This window comes from Phyllobates terribilis, unplaced genomic scaffold (assembly GCF_046119375.1).
Source record: "Phyllobates terribilis strain yellow unplaced genomic scaffold, ASM4611937v1 Scaffold_9__5_contigs__length_417890890, whole genome shotgun sequence".
Lineage (NCBI taxonomy): Eukaryota > Metazoa > Chordata > Amphibia > Anura > Dendrobatidae > Phyllobates > Phyllobates terribilis.
In genome coordinates, this window is record NW_027362769.1 from 282,854,558 (window position 1) to 282,877,231 (window position 22,674).

Sequence of the window (22,674 nt, forward strand, 5' to 3'; positions counted from 1 at the left end):
ATGATGCACAGTGACCTCCCAGGCCTGGATGCGGCTGGAATTCCTGGCCTTTAGTGAAGAGACCAGAAATGCGGTGTGAGACGGTGGAAATAAGAGGACCGGACAGTGAGCAGCGAGTAGCAGGGTGGCCAGAGAGGTGAGAGACTGACATACAAATTCAAGTTACAAACAAACCTACAAAATCTACCCAGTCTGGAACCCGAGGAGACCGTCTGTATTGTAATGTAACAGGCAACCAGTAAGCATTCGTGCACATCTAAATTATGCACGTAAATACCTTTTATACAGTGGTTTTTTGTGTAGGTCAACAAAAGCAGACTATAGACAAAACACGTTCATTTAACTGCAAAAATTACAGCAGCAGTTATGGACCAAATCCCACATGCACAGGAGTTTCTACGCACATGTATTTACACCGTTGCATGCTTGACAACATCTGCATGAATTTGCTATGAAACTTGCCTCTGATATGAGTGATGAGACCTCAATATACGTATAGTATGTTGCTAGGTCTTTCTGTGGGCTGCCATTGTTCTCTTCTGTCCTTTGCAGGCTGCTCCAAGGACAAGATTCTAAAAGTTGCAAAACACACCCCTTTCTAAGGGAATGTAATGAATTTGTAATAAACACTTGCAGTTTTCAGATGCAAAAACACCAGAAAAATGCTGACAAAACGTTACAAAAGACGTCCCCTTGTCTTTTAGGCCTTCCCCATGAGTTGCATTGTAATTTCTTCAGAGGCTTCTAAGCCGAAAATGACTGAAAAACCACTTGGTGTCTTTGATAGCCTTAAGCGTTTAAAAGATACTGCAAAGCCAAAAAATATGTCTCTCATCGGCAACAGTGGAGAATCGTGATAGCCTAAGGTGTGCAAGTTGTAAGGATTCGAAAGTCTGCAGTCACATAGTGATAGTGACTGCAGACTTTTATCACAAAGCTGGACATCCCTTTTAGACTGGCGCTGTGCACAGCAGTCTGTAATGAACAGGGCCGCTGGAGTAAAATAAGTCTAATTTACTAAGCGGCTCATGCCATTTAAAGAATTATGCGCGCCTCTGCCAAAATTGTTACTGCAGTCAGTGGCTGGAGTACATTTCTGGCAAAATATTTGCCACTAAAGAATTTTCATGAATTAGATAGGCGGGTTTAACCACGTCCCACCCATGTGGGTGAAGCTGGCCGGGAATGACGTGAAAAAGCCAAAAGTCACACAATTTTTGAGTAACTGCTGAGCTGCACAAAAATTTGAGGACACTTGAAGGTGTTTTATACAAGAAAACTGGCAAAAACACCTTCATGATTAGGGGCTTTTATTTTTTTGAAGCAGTTACATTGATTAAATGGAGTGATGTATTTTTTATTATGTCCTGTATGGGGTATGTTTATTGTACATGCTAGTTGGTATCATTGATCAATGGGCTTCCCACTGGCGTATTCTGCCTGAGGTTGGTGGCCTTGTTAGGCTCCGATACACGGTAGGCCTGGGCTCTATGTTTAGGTCACCCTGCTTCCACAGCAACCCATTGACACCCAACAAATGGAGGCTACTACAAAGCAGTGTGGAAAGGGTTTAAAGGAAATCACCTGGAAGGAGAAAACATTTTTTTTCAATAGCACTACATGAATAATTCCCCCTTCATGTATGAAAGTCCATTATTCTTTTCTGCAATACATATTTTAAGGTAAGGAGACAGGAGTAATGCAGATATTTACCTTCATCTTTGCAGATATACGATAACACCAAGTTTGCTTCATTATTGCCCAGATACAAAACTTCATATTTTTTCAGAACATCTTGGAGATGAAAGTCTTCATAAAATAAAGTATCTCTACAATAGTAGAAAGAGTATTATGCAATATACAATCTTTATATTGTACTTTCTCGTATAATTGCATCTTTCCATCCATATTTGAATGTTCTTGATCCAGGCTGACTGCAGCAGGTTAACTGTGCCAAGGATAGGTCTAGATTGTAAAATCTCAGAAAAGCAATGACACTATTAACAATACCGGACTCACACTCCATTTTTAAGGTGAAGTTTCAGCATTGATTAAAGAGGATATGTTAGCAATCTTTTGTCTCACAAGCTGCACATGCCCGCACATAGCAGAAGGAGTGAACAGAAAAATGTTCTCTTTCTTTTTTTTCATCATTTCATTGTGGAGATACAGGGCACCAAAATTACTAATGTGCAATTTATTGTTATCATTCACCTGTTCTACTTATATTCCCATATTAACACAGTGAATTGTATTCTGCACAGGGGATGTGAATGATAGCATCCCACGCAGAACGTATTGAGACTGTCCTCATTGCTGGGGTCACAGTGAATCGTTTCAACCAACACAAAGCATGCCACCCATTACCTGGGGGGGGGCAGGTGATAAAGCTCTTGCCAAATTCTGAGAAGCAGATTCTGGCACCGATAAATATAAAGCTGAAGAACAAAAAACCTATTACAGATATAGCAAAAAAGCTGTTTTGAAGAGCTGACAGCACAAAACTCAACGTCTGTCTCTAAAATGTGGGGTCATTCACGCCTCAGTTCAGCATATGGTGTCCAGCAATGAATGGCCCCTTTCTAAAATTCAGATGCTGGGACACCTGACTGAGAATGAATAATGTCATAACACCTAGCACTATATTGTTTTTCTGATGAAATTCTCTCTCACTTTCACCTATCAAACACTTTCCCATTTGAATAACTGATGTTAACCCCTTAGTGACCGGACCATTTTTTTTTTAAAAATCTGACCAGTGTCACTTTATGTAGTAATAACTCTGGAATGCTTCAACATATCTCATTGATTTTAAGACTGCTTTTGTGTGACACATGATACTTTATAAAAATGGTAAATTTAGGTTGATATGTTTTGCATTTATTTATAAAAATATCAGAAATTTTACAAAAATGTTTAAAAAATTGCAATTTTCAAACTTTGAATGACGATCCCTTTAATCCCAATAGTCGTACCACACAAAAACATTAATGAATAACATTTCCCTCATGTCTGCTTTACATCAGCACCATTTATAAAGTGTTGTTTTATTTTGTTAGCGTTTTAGAAGGTTTAAAAATGTAGCAGTAATTTTTCATTTTGTTCAAGGAAATTTACAAAACTTATTTTTATAGGGACCTGTTCAGTTATGAAGTGACTTTAGGGGTCCTATATGTTGGAAACAGCAACCCTCAGCGTATGCAAAACTGCTTTCATGTAGTTCATTAACCCTTCTGGTTCTTTCCAGGAAGTAATGGAAAGTGGCATGACTAGAATGAAAAAGTTTATTTTTACCACCTAAATTTTGATAACTTCTGAACAGGCCGCTATAGCCGGCAGACTTTAAGGCCGATATTTCACCATGAATAGCCATGGCAAACATCAGGACCACACAATCAAGATCTCAGGGTGCCAATGAGGTTAAAGAGGGAGCCCCCACACTCTGTTAACTATTTAGATTCTGTAGTCATTATTGACTGCAGAATCTAAGTGGTTAAATGTCCATGGTCAGTGTCAACACTGATGGGGGCTGATGCAGCAAGTTGTCAGCTATAATGTACAGGAGACAGCTACAGGATTGTCACCTGTTGGGGAATGCTAGTCTCTTATATTGCAGGTCAGTAAAAACACGTCTATTGGTCACTAAGGGGTTAAATCCCAGATGACAGCATTCAAGAGTTAGTTGAAATGGTGGCTTCATATGAGTACTATTTAATGCAAGAAAGCAGTACTGCAATAAATAGCATGAGCTATCAGATAAGCAATCACAGATTCCAAGTGGACTAAAAAATAATCATAATTAAAAGGACAGCTCATTACACTAGAAATAAGTCTCCTCACAGCTATACTTGATGTTACGAGTCTCAGAAAATGGTGATCTAAACCAAAATTTCTCTTTTTTTTGGACATTATTTATGTATATACATTATTGCTGTAATTAAATTCTGTTTTTTTCACCATTAATAAACATATATAGTGACAAAGTCAATGACAAAGTACTGGCAGGGGGAGATTAGTAATATAAACATAGAAAAATGCACCAGCACACAAAGTGATGAGAGGGGTTAATCAGCCATGTTTAGTGCTAGGGTGATTAAACACCTGTAGAGAGGGAGGAGGACAGAGGACAAATTCCCAGCCTTTTAGAGCATTTGGTGTGGGGTGGGTCTCGAGGTACAAGCTTTGGAGTTGTATTACCATGTAAAGGAAAGCTAAACCTTGTGTTGTTTGTTCCTAAAGCGGAAGGACTGTGCCATACATTATGTTTTATTTTCCCTCTTTGGCCGGGAAGGCAGAGTATGTGCAGCCGAGTGAACCGATCGATCAAAAAAAAACAACAACAAAAAAATATATATATTTTTTTTATATTATATATAAATATATATATATATACATATACATACACACATACACATACACATACAGTACAGACCAAACGTTTGGACACACCTTCTCATTTAAAGATTTTTCTGTATTTTCATGACTTTGAAAATTGTACATTCACACTGAAGACATCAAAACTATGAATTAACACATGTGGAATTATATACTTAACAAAAAAGGGTGAAACAACTGAAAATATGTCTTATATTCTAGGTTCTTCAAAGTAGCCACCTTTTGCTTTGATGACTGCTTTGCACACTCTTGGCATTCTCTTGATGAGCTTCAAGAATGTAGCTGGGTGTCTCTTTTACCAGGGGTTTGAGAACACCCTCTACCCATCCAGAAATTTGTTCGGTGAGGGTGCCCACACATGAAATGATTGTTCTTCCTGGATTTCCTGATTTGTGGATTTTGGGAAGCATGTAAAACGTGCCTGTTCTTGGACTTTCTGGTATCAGGTCACCAGCTTATTATATAGAGTCATTACAAACAGAGTGATCTATTTCAAGTGTTTATTTCTGTTAATGTTGATGATTATGGCTTACAGCCGATGAAAACACAAAAGTCATTATCTCAGTAAATTAGAATACTTTATAACAACAGCTTGAAAAATGTTTTTAAAATTCGAAATGTTGTCCTACTGAAATGTATGTTCAGGAAATGCACTCAATACTTGGTCGGGGCTTCTTTTGCATCAATTACTGCATCAATGTGGCGTGGCATGGAGGCGATCAGCCTGTGGCACTGCTGAGGTGTTATGGAAGCCCAGGTTGCTTTGATAGCAGCCTTCATCTCGTCTGCATTGTTGTGTCTGGTATCTCTTATCTTCCTCTTTGTAGCGCCGGCGTCCCTGCCCTCTGCTAGGCAGGGACGCTGTTCCCCTTACCCCTCTGCTCCGAGCCCGGCGTCCTCCTCCCGCTCTGCTGGCAGCGCGCGCTCCTTCCCGGCCACCGTGCTTAGGGCGCGCGCGCTCCCTCCCTCTTAAAGGGGCCGCGCGCGCCGTCCTAAGGAGTCCCCGGCCAATGGCCGGAGGACTTCACCATATATAAGGCACCTCCTCCAAAATGGAGGTGCCCGAGCAATGTTGTTGCACTGTTCACTACTCTGCTTCAGCCCTCAGGTCCCGTTGCCAGTTACCTGCCAGATTCCTGCCAGTTTGCTGTCTGATTCCTGCCTGATATTCCGCTTACCTGCCTGCTAGCCCGAGGTCCGACGGTCTGCCTACCGACTCCTGTCAGTCTGTCTAAGGACCAGCTTGCCCGCTCACCTGGGAGCGCACTTCTGCTACCTGCCTGCTAGCCTGAGGTCCGACGGTCTGCCCTCCAACTCCTGTCAGTCTGTCTATGGACCAGCTTGCCCGCTCACCTGGGAGCGCACATCTGCTACCTGCCTGCTAGCCTACCTGGAGGCTCCGCCGTCACGTGCTGTGACCACCCGCCTGTCCAGAGACTCCTGCCCGCTCACCTGGGAGCGCTCATCTGCTGCCTGTCTGCTAGTCTACCTGGAGGCTCCGCCGTCACGTGCTGTGACCACCCGCCTGTCCAGAGACTCCTGCCCGCTCACCTGGGAGCGCTCATCTGCTGCCTGTCTGTTGGTCTACCTGGAGGCTCCGCCGTCACATGCTGTGACCACCCGCTTATCCAGAGACTCTCGCCTGCTCACCTGGGAGCTCACGTCTACCATCTGCCTGCTAGCCTACCTGGAGGCTCAGCCGTCACAGGTCGTACCAACCCTTTACCCAGAGACTGCCCCGGTCACTTGCCGTGACCTCCTGCCCGTTCATCCAGAGACTGCCCCGGTCACTTGCCGTGACCTCCTGCCCGTTCATCCAGAGACTGCCCCGGTCACTTGCCGTGACCTTCTGCCCGTTCATCCAGAGACTGCCCCGGTCACTTGCCGTGACCTCCTGCCCGTTCATCCAGAGACTGCCCCGGTCACCTGCTGTGACTGCCTGCCCGTCTTCCCTGGTTGCCACCCGCTCCCTTACAAGGACCGCCCCCTTGTATAGTAGCTCAGAGGTTCCGCCTCCCAGACCCGTTACAGTTTGCTCGGGCCATGGAACCCGGTGGCACCCAAGCTCCCTCACTCTCGGACCTGTGTCATGAACTGTCCCGTCAGAGGTCCCAACAGGAGTCCATCCTGGGTCACCTGCGGAATGTCAATTCTCGCCTGGACACTCTGACTGCTCCACCAGCAACCACCGCCAGTGCCATGACTCGCAATCCGGCAGCTCCGCTGCCCACCAATACTATGGTATCCTACCCCGGACCCCGGCTTTCTGCACCTCCTCGCTTCGGAGGCGACTCCGCTCAGGCTCGGGGCTTTATAAATCAGTGCACCCTGCACTTTGAACTCCTGTCCCACCAGTTTAACTCCGACCAGGCCAAAATTGCCTTCATCATGTCCCATCTCACCGGGGAGGCCCTGGCCTGGCTAAATCCTCTATGGGAGAGAGGAGACCCCCTGGTGTCCGACTTGCCTGCCTTTCTCACGGCTTTCCGGAAAGTCTTCGACGAACCCGGACGGAAGACCTCATCCGCATCATCCCTGCTACGCCTCCGTCAGGGAAGTCTCACCGTGGGCCAATATGCCATACGGTTCCGTACCCTTGCCTCGGAGCTGGCCTGGGATAACGACGCTCTGGTATCTGTCTTCTGGGAGGGTCTGTCCGGCCGTATTAAAGATGAACTCGCCGGTCGAGACATTCCTACCTCTCTCGATGACCTAATAACTCTTGCCACCCGGATTGACCTACGGTTCCAGGAGCGTGCCAAAGAAGTCACCCGTGAGAGGAGGTTTCCACGTCTAGCTCCTACTTTTCAGAAACCCGTCACTCCCTCCGTTTCTCCCCAGGTACACTCTCCTGAGCCTATGCAGGTCGACCAGACCAAGATGGTCAAAACCCGTCAGGACTTACGCCGTGCCGAGGGGAGCTGCTTCTACTGTGGCAGTAAGGAGCACCGGATCCGTACCTGCCCGGAGAGGTCGGGAAACGCCTGTGTCTAGGTTCGCTCAGAGAGGTCGACCTAGACAAGAATAAATCCTCTCCATCTCTGCTGCTGTCAGTCTCAATTATCTGCGGGGAGAATCGTTTTTTCGAACTAGCCCAACTTGACTCTGGAGCGGCCGGGAATCTTATTTCACAGGCCCTGGTAGAAAAATACCGCATTCCCACCAAACCTCTGGCTATACCATTATCTGTCGCTGCTGTGGATGGGGGCCTCTTACCACGTCCCATCCAACTCATCACCGAATCCATTACTCTGCAGGTGGGAATGCTGCATTCTGAGAGCATCTCTTTTCATGTTCTGCCTGGACTCTCTCACGCCCTCTTACTAGGTCTACCTTGGCTCCAGACACATGCACCCGTGCTTGACTGGCAGACCGGAGAAGTCCTTCGCTGGAGACAGGACTGTCATAAGACTTGTTTGGTTCCTGTTCATCCCGTCCGTCCTTCTCCTACCCCAACTAATCTACCTGGACTTCCGATTCCCTATTGGTCATTTGCTGATGTCTTTAATAAAAAGGAGGCAGAGACATTACCCCCTCATAGACCATACGACTGTCCTATCGACCTGTTACCCGGTACTACGCCTCCCCGTGGGCGTATTTACCCATTGTCCGCTGCTGAGACCCGGTCGATGTCCGAATATATTGAGGAGAATTTGGCCAGGGGATTCATCCGGAAATCTACCTCCCCGGAGGGAGCAGGCTTCTTTTTCGTAAAAAAGAAGGACAGCTCTCTCCGTCCCTGTATAGACTATAGAGGCCTTAACCAGATCACGGTGAAGAATAAGTACCCCCTTCCGCTCATTCCAGAATTATTTGATCGTCTGAGGGGGGCTAGAATCTTCACCAAACTGGACCTCCGTGGGGCGTACAACCTGGTCCGTATCCGTCAAGGGGATGAATGGAAAACTGCATTCAACACCCGGGACGGCCACTATGAATATCTGGTAATGCCCTTTGGTCTCTGTAACGCTCCTGCCGTCTTTCAAGAGTTGGTCAATGACATCTTCCGGGACCTTCTCTACTCCTGCGTAGTGGTGTACCTGGACGACATCTTGGTCTTCTCTCCGGATCTCCAGACTCACCGGAGGGATGTTCGTCAGGTCCTGCTCAGGCTCAGGCAGAATCACCTCTTCGCTAAATATGAGAAGTGCCTCTTTGAGCAGACCTCGCTTCCGTTTTTGGGCTACATTATTTCTCAGACCGGCCTACGAATAGATCCAGAGAAACTGTCTGCCATCGAGAAATGGCCCCGACCGGAGGGGTTGAAGGCCATTCAGCGGTTCCTGGGCTTCGCCAACTACTACCGCCTCTTCATACCGCACTTCTCTTCCCGGACTGCCCCAATTTCCGCGCTCACCCGTAAGGGCACTAATCCCAGAGAGTGGTCGCCCGAAGCAGAGGAGGCCTTTCTTTCCTTAAAACAGGCCTTCTCTTCCGCCCTGGTGCTGCATCGCCCAGATGGCAACAAGCAGTTCTTCCTGGAGGTTGACGCCTCCTCCTCTGGAGCCGGAGCGGTACTTACCCAAAAATCAACTTCCGGGAGAATGGTAACTTGTGGCTTCTTCTCCAAACTCTTCTCCTCTTCTGAGCGCAACTATTCCATAGGAGATCGAGAGTTATTGGCCATCAAGCTGGCATTGGAGGAGTGGCGTTACCTGCTCGAAGGGGCTCTTCACCCGGTAATAATTTACACTGACCACAAGAACTTGGCTTACCTCCAGAATGCCCAGAGACTTAACCCGCGCCAAGCTCGGTGGTCCTTGTTTTTTGCTCGCTTTGATTTTATTCTTCATTTTCGCCCGGCTGACAAAAACATCAAGGCGGACGCCTTGTCCCGATCCTTTCTGGTGTCTGATCTCGAGGAGGAACCGAAACACATCATCGATCCCGCCAGAGTAATGCAGGTGGCTCCCGTGAGTCTAAATCGTCTCCCTCCCGGTAAGACGTTCGCATCAGTACCTGATCGGGAGAGGATCCTACACTGGGGTCACTCGTCTAAACTAGTTGGCCACGCCGGTCAGAAAAAGACCCTCCAGCTTATTACCCGGCACTACTGGTGGCCTTCCCTGCACAAGGACGTAATAGACTTTGTTTCTGCCTGTGTGTCCTGCGCCCGCAACAAGGTTCCGAGACATCTGCCAGCCGGTCGCCTCCTTCCGCTCCCAGTACCTGCTGCCCCCTGGCAGCATATAGCAATGGACTTTATAACTGATCTCCCCGTCTCTGCCGGTTGTACGGTCATTTGGGTGGTCGCTGACCGCTTTTCCAAGATGGCTCATTTCGTTCCCCTGCCAGGCCTCCCGTCTGCACCCGAGCTGGCTAAAGACTTTATCCGCCACATCTTCCGTCTTCATGGACTGCCCCTCCACATAGTGTTGGATCGTGGGTACAGTTCACCTCACGCTTCTGGAGAGCCACTTGTAAACTGCTAGACGTCACCCTGGACTTTTCCTCCGCTTACCACCCACAGTCTAATGGTCAAGTGGAGCGGATCAATCAGAACCTGACCAGTTACCTCCGGCACTTCGTTAATGCCCACCATTCAGACTGGGTGGATCTCCTGCCATGGGCCGAATTTTCTTACAACAATCACGAGAGCGAATCTTCCTCCAAATCCCCGTTTTTTGTTGTCTTCGGTCAGCATCCTCGGATCCCATTTCCCGTCTCCACCTCGGTGGACAATCCGGCTGCGGAATCTCTTGTTAACAAATTTTCCTCCATATGGGAGAGCACCCGGTCCGCACTCCTTCTGTCATCCGAGCGTATGAAAAGACATGCTGACAAAAAACGTCTGGATCCTCCTCAATTCCGTCCAGGGGATAAGGTCTGGCTCTCGTCCAAGTATGTCCGGCTCAAGATTCCTTCCTATAAGTTAGGGCCTCGGTTCATCGGTCCTCTGGAGGTCATCAGTCAGATCAACCCGGTGGCCTATAAATTGAAACTCCCGGCCAACTTGCGGATCCCTAACTCCTTCCATGTATCTCTCCTCAAACCTGTGGTACTTAACTCTTTTTCCAAGTCTACAGGTACGCCTCTTGCTCCGGTTTCCGCTGAAAACGAATTTGAGGTAGAGAAAATTCTGGCCACCAAAAGGGTAAGAGGGAAGACCTTTTTTCTAGTAGATTGGAAGGGGTTTGGTCCTGAAGAGAGAACGTGGGAGCCCCGGGAGAACATCCATGCCCCTCTCATCCTAGCTAAATTTCTCTCTGGCCTAAAAAAGGGGGGGCCTAAAGAGGGGGGTACTGTAGCGCCGGCGTCCCTGCCCTCTGCTAGGCAGGGACGCTGTTCCCCTCACCCCTCTGCTCCGAGCCCGGCGTCCTCCTCCCACTCTGCTGGCAGCGCGCGCTCCTTCCCGGCAACCGTGCTTAGGGCGCGCGCGCGCGCTCCCTCCCTCTTAAAGGGGCCGCGCGCGCCGTCCTAAGGAGTCCCCGGCCAATGGCCGGAGGACTTCACCATATATAAGGCACCTCCTCCAAAATGGAGGTGCCCGAGCAATGTTGTTGCACTGTTCACTACTCTGCTTCAGCCCTCAGGTCCCGTTGCCAGTTACCTGCCAGATTCCTGCCAGTTTGCTGTCTGATTCCTGCCTGATATTCCGCTTACCTGCCTGCTAGCCCGAGGTCCGACGGTCTGCCTACCGACTCCTGTCAGTCTGTCTAAGGACCAGCTTGCCCGCTCACCTGGGAGCGCACTTCTGCTACCTGCCTGCTAGCCTGAGGTCCGACGGTCTGCCCTCCAACTCCTGTCAGTCTGTCTATGGACCAGCTTGCCCGCTCACCTGGGAGCGCACATCTGCTACCTGCCTGCTAGCCTACCTGGAGGCTCCGCCGTCACGTGCTGTGACCACCCGCCTGTCCAGAGACTCCTGCCCGCTCACCTGGGAGCGCTCATGTGCTGCCTGTCTGCTAGTCTACCTGGAGGCTCCGCCGTCACGTGCTGTGACCACCCGCCTGTCCAGAGACTCCTGCCCGCTCACCTGGGAGTGCTCATCTGCTGCCTGTCTGCTAGTCTACCTGGAGGCTCCGCCGTCACGTGCTGTGACCACCCGCCTGTCCAGAGACTCCTGCCCGCTCACCTGGGAGCGCTCATCTGCTGCCTGTCTGTTGGTCTACCTGGAGGCTCCGCCATCACATGCTGTGACCACCCGCTTATCCAGAGACTCTCGCCTGCTCACCTGGGAGCTCACGTCTACCATCTGCCTGCTAGCCTACCTGGAGGCTCAGCCGTCACAGGTCGTACCAACCCTTTACCCAGAGACTGCCCCGGTCACTTGCCGTGACCTCCTGCCCGTTCATCCAGAGACTGCCCCGGTCACTTGCCGTGACCTCCTGCCCCTTCATCCAAAGACTGCCCCGGTCACTTGCCGTGACCTTCTGCCCGTTCATCCAGAGACTGTCCCGGTCACTTGCCGTGACCTCCTGCCCGTTCATCCAGAGACTGCCCCGGTCACCTGCTGTGACTGCCTGCCCGTCTTCCCTGGTTGCCACCCGCTCCCTTACAAGGACCGCCCCCTTGTATAGTAGCTCAGAGGTTCCGCCTCCCAGACCCGTTACACTCTTGACAATACCCCATAGATTCTCTATGGGGTTAAGGTCAGGCGAGTTTGCTGGCCAATCAAGCACAGTGATACTGTTGTTTGTAAACCAGGTATTGGTACTTTTGGCAGTGTGGACAGGTGCCAAGTCCTGCTGGAGAATGAAATTTCCATCTCCAAAAAGCTTGTCGGCAGAGGGAAGCATGAAGTGCTCTAAAATTTCCTGGCAGACGGCTGTGCTGACGTTGGTCTTGATAAAACACAGTGGACCTACACCAGCAGATGACATGGCTCCCCAAACCATCACTGATTGTGGAAACTTCACACTAGACCTCAAGCAGCTTGGAATGTGGCCTCCCCATTCTTCCTCCAGACTCTGTGACCTTGATTTCCAAATGAAATGCAAAATTTACTTTCATCTGAAAACAACACCTTGGACCACTGAGCAACAGTCCAGGTCTTTTTCTCCTTGGCCAAGGTAAGACGCTTATGGTGTTGTCTATTGGTCATGAGTAGCTTGACACAAGGAATGCGACACTTGTAGCCAATGTCCTGGATACGTCTGTGTGTGGTGGCTCCTGAACCAATGCCTCCAGCAGCAGTCCACTCCTTGTGAATCTCCTCCACATTTTTGAATGGCCTTATCTTAACAATCCTTTCAAGGCTGCGGTTATCCCAGTTGCTTGTGCACCTTTTTCTACCACACTTTTTCCTTCCACTCAACTTTCCATTAATATGCTTGGATACAGCACTCTGAACAGCCAGCGTCTTTAGCAATGACCTTTTGTGGCATACCCTCCTTGTGGAGAGTGTCAATGACTGCCTTCTGGACATCTGTCAAGTCAGCAGTCTTCCCCATGATTGTGGAGCCTACTGAAACAGACTAAGGGACATTTTTAAACGCTTAGGAAGACTTTTCAGGTGTTTTTTGTTAATTATTCTAATTTACTGAGATAATGACTTTTGTGTTTTCATTGGTTGTAAGGCATAATCATCAACATTAACAGAAATAAACACTTGAAATAGATCACTCTGTAATGACTCTATATAATATGACTTTCACTTTTTGTATTGAAGAACTGAAATAAATTAACTTGTTGATGATATTCTAATTTTGTGAGAAGCACCTGTATATTGGTGGAAATGCATTTTATTTTCACAATTTCACCACCCTTGCAATATTTTTCCTGTTTTCCAGTACATCAGTACATTACATGGTAAAATGAATGGTGTCAACACTACAACTCTTCCTCCAAAAAATAAGCCCTCATACGGGAATGTTTACAGAAAAAATAAATGTGGTGGCTCTTGGAACAGGTGGAAGAAAAAACCCCCCAAAAAATTTCAAAAATGAAAAAGCAGCTTGTCGAGGAACGCTGTATATCCCCGTCCACATCACTGATTGGCTGCTTTCTGTGTACTCTGTGCAAAGGCAGAAAGCTGCCAATCAGTGGTGGGGGTGGAGTTGTATAGAGCTTATGAATATGGAGGACTACATTGCAGCAGGTTCACTAGTCCTCTAGTGATAATCACCAGCTGATAAAACAGTTGGCAAGCAGCCCAGTAAGTGATACATCGCTGGAATCAGGGTCTTTGTCTCTACATTATGCTGCTTTCAGATTAGGTAGTAAAAACGTGGAGACAGATTCCCTTTCACTAAACATACTGATAAGGGTAATAAATAGATTTGCAGACACTTTACCACCAATTGTCAGTATATTTGTTGTCTATACATTTTTTACCATTGTTACAGAAGAACTGTCACCAGGTCTATGTTTGCTCTTATTTCATCCCACTGCTCAATTGAGTACATAGCTTATTTTTTTTTGCTTTTTTATTTTAATGCTCCATATGGTTCCAGAGATGTTCGCCTTTTTATTTAGTTCAAATTTTTAAGGGCTTTACTTTAAGGCGGCGTGCATTGAGGTGAAGGGTACATTGCTGGAAAAGGAAGAAAAAAAAAAAAAAAAAACTCTTTAAATCTCTTAGTTTGCGAGTGTGAACGAGCTGCGTGTGTCCGGAGCATAAGTGCGAACGAAAGTAAGTGTGTGACTTGTTTTTCAGTGAAGAGGTATTTGGGAATCCTGCAGAAAATACCTGTGTATTGCGGTGAGTGCTGCATTGTGACCTGCTGAGTGCTTTTCTACCTGTTTAGATTTATTGGGCTTTTTAAAACCTATTTTCTCACTACAGTTTTAGTTTCTTAGTTTACTACCTGTGTATTTAAGGGTTAACTACATTGCACTAAAATCCTGAGGTGTAGATTTACTCACAAGGGGTTAATTAAGGGGAAGGGGTCATAATTAAGGGTTTATAAGGGGCAGCTGGTTGGACATCAAGTCCTTTGGAAGTGCATTGAGGTGAAGGGTACATTGCTGGAAAAGGAAGAAAAAAAAAACTCTTTAAATCTCTTAGTTTGCGAGTGTGAACAAGCTGCGTGTGTCCGGAGCGTAAGTGCGAACGAAAGTAAGTGTGTGACTTGTTTTTCAGTGACTTTGGATTCAGGGAGTTTGGAAGGGAGGACTTAGGACTGAATTGCTGACTGTATTTCATTCTTTCTTTACTTTACTTTTTGCTTAATTAATCCACCTGACCTACTTATCTGATTCCCCCGTCCATACTTGATACTTAACTGATCCCCCGCCGATATCTAATTGATACACTTGCACATCCCTAATTGATCCCCGTCCATACACCTATATATAAATAATTGTGTTTTGTACTTGTATATATATACTGACTGTATCCCCATATTTAGAATGACGTCCATGTTGGCCGGAGCCGTGCAGTGTACATCTTGCGCAATGTAGGCATTCCGTGAGCAACCGCTCGAGGATCCATACTGCTGCGAGAGATGTGAGCATATCGTGCACTTGGAAGCCCAAATTCTGGATCTAACTGCTCAGATAGCGGTACTGAGGAGCATCGACAACATGGAACGGAGTTTGCTGCTCACCGAGCAGACACTCAATGGGTCAATACTGGGGGTGGAGCATAGAGGGGAAGTGCAGGCTGAACAGGCAGGGAGCTGGATAACAGTTAGGAGGGATAGAGGGAAGAAGTATAGGAAGGCTGGTTCAGAACCGGCATTATTGGAGCACGATAGATCCTCTGACCGCCGGGGGAGTGTATGCTCCAGTAATGAGGGGGAGGGGGGAAGTGTAGGGCAGGCAAGACAGGTTCTGGTAGTGGGTGACTCTATTATTAGGGGGACAGACAGGGCAATCTGTCACAAAGACCGGGATCGCCGAACGGTGTGCTGCCTCCCTGGCGCTCGAGTCCGGCACATCGCGGATCGGGTTGACAGGTTACTGGGTGGGGCTGGCGAAGACCCAGCGGTCATGGTCCACATCGGCACCAATGACAAAGTGAGTGGTAGATGGAGGGTCCTTAAAAATGATTTCAGGGACCTAGGTAGGAAGCTTAGGGCAAGGACCTCCAAGGTAGTTTTCTCAGAAATACTACCAATACCGCGAGCCACACAGGAGCGCCAACGGGAAGTTAGGGAGGTAAATAAGTGGCTAAAGAGTTGGTGCAAGGCAGAAGGGCTTGGGTTCATGGAGAACGGGGCCAACTTCGCGGTCGGCTACAGGCTCTACCGTAGGGACGGGCTGCACCTCAATGGGGAGGGTGCAGCGGTGCTGGGGAAGAAGATGGCTAATAGGTTGGAGGAGTTTTTAAACTAGAGACGGGGGGGGGGAAACCAAGGAAATAGGTGGGATGTGAGGCAAGCAAGGGGGAAGGGGAGAAGTGAATATAATGAGGGTGGAGAGGGGGGTGGGGATAGTACAGTTAGATCGTTAGAGAAGAATAGGATGCTAAATAACCCCAAAGTTTTATCTTGCATGCTGACCAACGCAAGAAGCCTGACCAATAAGGCGGATGAGCTGCAGGCGCTTATATCGGAGGAGAGGTATGACATCGTAGGTATAACAGAGACTTGGCTAGACGATAGCTACGACTGGGCGGTAAATTTATTAGATTATAGTTTATTTAGAAGGGACCGGAAACAGGGGAAAGGCGGAGGAGTCTGCTTATATGTAAAGTCATGTCTAAAACCCAGACTAAGGGAAGATATAGGAGAGGGAGAAGAGGGGGTCGAGTCCATGTGGGTAGAGATAGAGGGAACTAAAAATAATAATAAAATATTACTGGGGGTCTGCTATAAGCCACCAAATATAACAGAGGAGAATGAGAATCTGCTATTAGGACAAATAGACAAAGTAGCAAAACATAATGAAGTGATTGTAATGGGGGATTTCAACTACCCGGATATTGACTGGGAAACAGAAACCTGTAGATCTCAGAAAGGAAAAAGGTTCTTGACAAATATTAAGGATAATTATCTCTCCCAACTAGTGCAGGAACCAACGAGAGGGAAGGCCGTGTTGGACTTAATATTGACTAATAGGCCTGATAGAATAACTGAGGTACAGATAGGGGGGCACCTAGGTAATAGCGACCATAATATTATCGACTTCAAAATGCCCTTCAGTAGGGTTATCAATAAGGGAACAACAAAAACATTAAACTTTAGGAGGGCGAAGTTTGATCAGCTGAAAGAAAGCCTTCAACTTATTGACTGGGACAAAGTTCTTAATCAAAGGAATACGAATAGTAAATGGGAAACCTTCAAAAGAATTCTGAATACTCAGTGCGAGAGATATATACCGTATGGGAATAAAAGGGCCAGAAATAAGAGGAAACCAATATGGTTGAACAAGAACGTAAAAGGGGCGTTAAATAGCAAAAAAGAGGCATTCAAGAGATTAAAACAGGAAAACAGTAAGGAAGCACTAATGTGTTACAAGGAAAAAACGAGAACCTGTAAAAAACAAAGAAAAATAGCGAAGGAGGAAACAGAGAGACGTATTGCTAGGGAAAGTAGATCAAATCCCAAACTGTTCTTTACGTATATAAATAGTAAAAGGATTAAATCGGATAATATTGGACCGATAAAAAGTGAGGAAGGCAAAATCATAGAGAAAGATGAGGATAAAGCTAATCTATTAAATAATTTTTTTTCGACAACTTTCACAAAGGAAATCGAACTAACAGGAGAAATGAGAAGTGACAAGCTTAATCCTCCACTAAGTATGACAAATCTAACCCAAGCTGGGGTACAGAAACGCCTCAGTAACATTAAAATACACAAATCACCAGGACCTGATGGCATACACCCACGGGTACTAAGGGAACTAAGTAATGTGATAGACAGACCGTTATATCTTATATTTAAGGACTCTGTTGAGACTGGGTCTGTGCCACTTGATTGGCGACAGGCGAATGTAGTGCCAATATTCAAAAAGGGAGCGAAAAGTGACGCCGGAAACTATCGGCCGGTGAGTCTGACGTCCGTTGTGGGCAAAATTTTTGAAAGCTTCATTAAAGAGGCAATTACGGAGCATCTTGATGCTAATAATCTTTTAATCCCGAACCAACATGGATTCATGAGGAATCGCTCCTGCCAAACAAACCTGATTGACTTCTACGAGGAGGTTAGCTCTCGAGTAGATCAGGGGGAACCAGTGGATGTCGTGTATCTCGACTTCTCAAAAGCGTTCGATAGCGTGCCACATAATAGGTTGGTATACAAAATGAGAATGATGGGGCTGGGGGAAAATGTCTGCAAGTGGGTAGCAAACTGGCTAAAGGATAGAAGGCAGAGGGTGGTTATAAATGGAATATACTCACATTGGGTAAGCGTCACTAGTGGGGTACCACAGGGGTCTGTACTAGGCCCAATGTTATTTAATATCTTTATTAACGACATAGTCAACGGGATAAATAGTAAAATATCAATATTTGCAGATGACACAAAGTTATGTAAAATATTAATACAAAAGAGGACAGTGCAGACCTACAGAGGGATTTGGATAAGCTGGGTAGGTGGAGCATTAAATGGCAAATGAGGTTTAACGAGGAGAAATGTAAGGTCATACATATGGGAAGGAAAAATGGAAGTCACCAGTACTCACTGAATGGGAAATCATTGGGGAATTCAGAGATGGAGAAGGACTTGGGCATCTTGATTGATAGCAAACTAAATTGGAGTGCCCAAAGTCAGGCCGCTGCTGTAAGGGCAAACAGGGTAATGGGATGTATCAGAAGAGGTATAGCTGCAAAGGATGAGAACATTGTTCTTCCACTGTACAAAGCACTGGTCAGACCACACATGGAATACTGTGCTCAGTTATGGGCCCCAATATATAGAAAGGATATAAATGAGCTTGAAAAGGTACAAAGGAGGGCAACAAAATTAATAAAGGGAATGGAGGGACTGCAATACCCAGAGAGGTTGGCAAAACTAGGACTATTCAGCCTGGAAAAGAGAAGGTTGAGGGGGGACATAATAAATGTGTACAAATATTTTAGGGGACAGTATAGAGATCTTGCCCGGGATTTGTTCAAAAGGAGGGATATTACGGTAACAAGAGGGCACTCACTAAGACTGGAAGAGAAAAGGTTTCAGCACCAGCATAGGAAGGGGTTCTTTATGGTAAGAGCAGTGAGAATATGGAATTCACTGAGTGAGGAGACGGTAATGTCGGATTCACTACACCAGTTCAAGCGGGGACTGGATGCATTTCTAGATACCAGGCAGATTTCAGCGTATACTTAAAAATAAAATAAAATAGTAGGTTGATACAGGGATTTATTCTGACTGCTGGTTTCAGAGTCGGGAGGGAATTTTTCCTCAGGTGAAGATTGGCTAAATCATTTGGGGTTTTTGCCCTCCTCTGGATCAACTTTAGCAATTACAGAACTAACAGGTCGAACTTGATGGACGCAAGTCTTTATATGGCTTTACAAACTATGTTACTATGTTACTATGTTTACGGGACCATAATAAAAGCAGCCTAAAGACACCCCCTAGAAAAACCTGTGATCAAAGCCAGAGGATTCTCCATAAAAAGTAGCACTAAATAAGAAGGTCCAAATCTCTGGGACAGTAAGGCAGATTAAAAAAAGAAACACAAAAAACTGGAACACTCAGGGGAGCCGCAGCAATAAAATAAGAGTGAAAATTGGTAACTTTTGACCGGACAGGTCGTCTTTCCCGGTAGTCATTGTTAAAGGAAGAAAAGTTGTAAAATAAAAATGACAGTAAAACAGATACATGTCACTTACCCTCCAATAACGATTATACTGTCTTCTATTTTAAATGTTTCAATAATTAGTTGAAGGCAAGACACCGCACCTAGTCGCTCCTACAATAAAATAGATGAATTAAAAAATAAACAAAAAAGGTACAAACCTAGATTACTGTCATGTTATTAGGGTTTTACTATGTATTTCCAATTTTTATGGTCGGATGTTCATCAGTATGTAGTACGGGCCCTTTTATAAAAGGTATGGCTTGTCTTTATTCTGCTGGTAACTAGTATTTTAACCTGTCTTACATCTGTAAGTATTGCCTCTTAATTATATTAAAGGGGTTGTAAGGGATTTTTTTTTTAATCTATAGATTTGCAGCTTTATAAAATAACAAACTCATCTGTACTCCTCCTCATAAGGGCCTGCTCTGCCTCTCCACCACTACTCCGTTTTTTTCTTAAAGGCATAAGTGATGAAGTAATGACTACAGTGCAAGTGACCACTGCAGAAAATCCCTGGACTCAGCAGGTGTGCCAATATATAGAGGACACAAGCTGCTGAGCTCAGGGATTGGCTGCACTTGATATATAAGCTGTACATCACCACTGCAGGCTGTCAACAAAGACTGGCGCAGCGGCAAAGAGGCAGTGTTGGACTTGGGAAGAATGAATGTAATAAAGTTTATTATTTTCTATGGCTGCAACCCTATTGATAAAAAATATCACAGACAACCTCTTTAAAAGGGGATGACCACTTTATTTTAATGAATGTGTTAGAGAAATGATAATATGGCACTTTATAATATATAATTAGCAAAGGTTCTCCTGCACTTGTTAGCACTAGCCTTCTTCACAGACTGCACAAAGATCCTGTTCTCAAAACTGCAGTTGACAGAGTAACGTGACCAGACCTGTCCATCAGAGCCTCTACAAGTGTTTCTCTGACCTCATGATACTGCACTCAAATGTTATCATGGTGCAGAGCAAGATGGAAAGGAGGCTGGATAGAGGTCTATCCTCTTCAATGATGAGTCCTGGTTTTGCTTGGATTAATGATTGTTGGACTTTGCTCTATAGAACTAAATGGGCTACCGTGGCCTGCTGTGTCCCCAGACTTGTCTCCTATTGAGCACATCCGGGACTTGCCAAAAAGAGCTGCCAGCAGCTGATCTTGAAGATCAGTGTGACCAGGAGCATACAAATTAGCTGAACACTCCTCAAACAACCATTAATAACCTCATTGATAGCAAGCCAAGGTAAGTGTCTGTATTTCTGCATGTGGCGCTCATACTCTATACTGAAATCGAGAGGTTTTGAAAAATTATTTCTACTTTTCATCGAGTGCATATTAAAAGGAATCTGTCAGTAAGATCACCCCTCCGAAGCTATTGTATGGGCATGCAGATCATATGAATCTGAATAAAATGATACCTTGATATCTGTGATCTGATGTCTTGTTCCAGAGAATTCCACGTTTTTCTTATATGTAAATGACCTCTTCCAGGCTATGGTGAGTATGTTGCTTGTAAGATGACTTCACCTCCAGAGATTATTTTAAATAAAAAGGGGAGTTACCAGTGTGAGACAAGTCACTAACACAGAACAAAATTGAAATTTGTCTTACAACATTTTTTGCAGCTCTCTGAGCTCTGCCTGCTGTATTGCAATAATAAATAATATTGCAACAATGGCGGCCTGTGAGATGGAAGCTGAGAGGAACCTGCAGATGTGTCAGGTATAATCACACACAGCTCTGCAGTGAGATCAGGAGAGCAGAGAGCGGCCATCACACATCACACTGGGAACTCCCCCTTCATGTAAAATAATGTCTGGAGTCAGCATACTCCCCATAGCCTGGAAGAGGTCATTTATATAAAGTGATAAACAACAACAACAACAAAGCATCTGATATGAGACATACAGGTCTCCTCAGCTGTCTATAACCTCAATGCCCATATTAATAGTTTACATAGGTCAAATGTGGTGACAAATTCCCTTTAATATGTTTATGAATCCTGTGACTCCATGACTTTTCCTTCATTGTGTTGCAAGGCTGCTCAACGTAGAAAAAAAATTGCAGACTGGCCTCGTCAAACTGAAGAAAGGCTCCTGGGACACTTTGAAGAAATGGCCAGACCACTGGTTCCATGACCAAATCAATGTAACACTGAGCTGTTAATGTATCTGGAATGAAGCCTACAGGTGTCTGGCTAACATAGATTATATCACACCACACCATACTCCTGGGAGTAGGATCGATGTGACATTCCCTCGTGAAGGATAGACCTGCACTCCAGCTTACATTTCATCCTTACTCTACACCACAATAGCCTTTGAGAGTGGTGGCGTGAGGTCAATGAATACCTATAGTTGGACATCAGGCTGGAATTCCAATGTTGTGCTGCGCAGACACTTTTTGATGATGTGTGTAGACAGTGTTTGACACCTTAAGTTTGGTATGTGATGCCTAGTTTCACAGAATGGATCAATCATGCAACCAATGGTACAGCCATTTCACGACAGTGTCCTAGAAGCTATTTTTCAACATGGCTCCTGGGACATTGTGTGTATATACATATACTATTTGAGTATCAGTTAAAAAGTTTGGACACACTTGTTCATGCAGTGGTTTTCATTGTTCTTATTGTATTGTGCACATTATAGATTTAGACTAAAAGCAGCAAAACACAGAAAGTACACATTTGGAAAAAAGGAGTAAAGGAATACATGTGAAACAAACCAGAATGTGAGATACACCTTGGAGTCATCAAAGTATCCTTCCTGTTACTTTGCTAACAGTTTTATGCACTCTCTCAAGCAGCTTCAGTAGATAGTCACCAGGAATGGCTTTCCAACAGTCATGAAGGAGTAACTAGAGGTGGGAAGCACTTGTTGGTTGTTGTGATTATAAAAGGTCATGTCATCTTATGCAGCACTCCATCCCTCTCCTTCTTGGCCAGACAGCCCTTAAAGAGGACCTTTCACCAATTTTTTTGTTTTGAGCAGGACACATGATAATTTAGCGACAGCAGAGAAGAATATAACTCTCTCTTTTTTTTTTTTTTGCCTCTATGATGCAGAGACATTAGCAATCAAAGTATTTGGCACCTAACGAGATAACACCAACTTGGACTTAACTAAAGTTATTACATACTTTTTTTACCAAGGGCGTATACTTCTTCTCCCTCTATGCTATCCGATAACTTTTATTAAGTCCAAGTGGATGTTAACTCATTAGGTGCCAAATACTTCGACTGCCAAGAACTCTGCAATGGAGCGGCAAAATTAAAAAAAAAAAAAAAAAAAAAAATGTTTTATTCTGAACTGAAGCCAATTACATTGTGTGTCCAGTTTAACATGAAATATTTGGTGAAAGGTCCCCTTTAACCCTTTCACTGCCAAGCCCTGACTTTTACAATTCTGACCAGGTTCACTTTAAGCGGTAATAACTCTGGGACACTTCAACGGATCCCACTGATTCTGAGAATGTTTTTTGTGACATACTGTACTTCATGATAGTGATCAAATTTCTTCAATATGACTTGCGTTTATTTGTGAAAAAAAAAATCTGAAATTTGGCAAAAATGTTGAAAAATTTTCAATTTTCAAACTTTAAATTCTTATGTTAGGAAGTTCTAAGGGTTAAAA

General features: G+C 45.4%; 1 protein-coding gene across 1 annotated transcript in view; it reads right to left on the reverse strand.

Annotated features, from left to right (window-relative positions):
* Positions 1 to 22,674, reverse strand: part of LOC141162100 (glucose-1-phosphate thymidylyltransferase-like) — a 203,416-nt gene that overhangs the window by 123,813 nt on the left and 56,929 nt on the right. Inside the window, exons 4-5 of the mRNA XM_073647841.1 lie at positions 19,061 to 19,140; positions 1,714 to 1,829 (exon numbers count right to left, since the gene is read on the reverse strand). Coding sequence (XP_073503942.1) covers positions 1,714 to 1,829; positions 19,061 to 19,140 — 196 coding nt within the window. The remainder of the gene's footprint in view (positions 1 to 1,713; positions 1,830 to 19,060; positions 19,141 to 22,674) is intronic.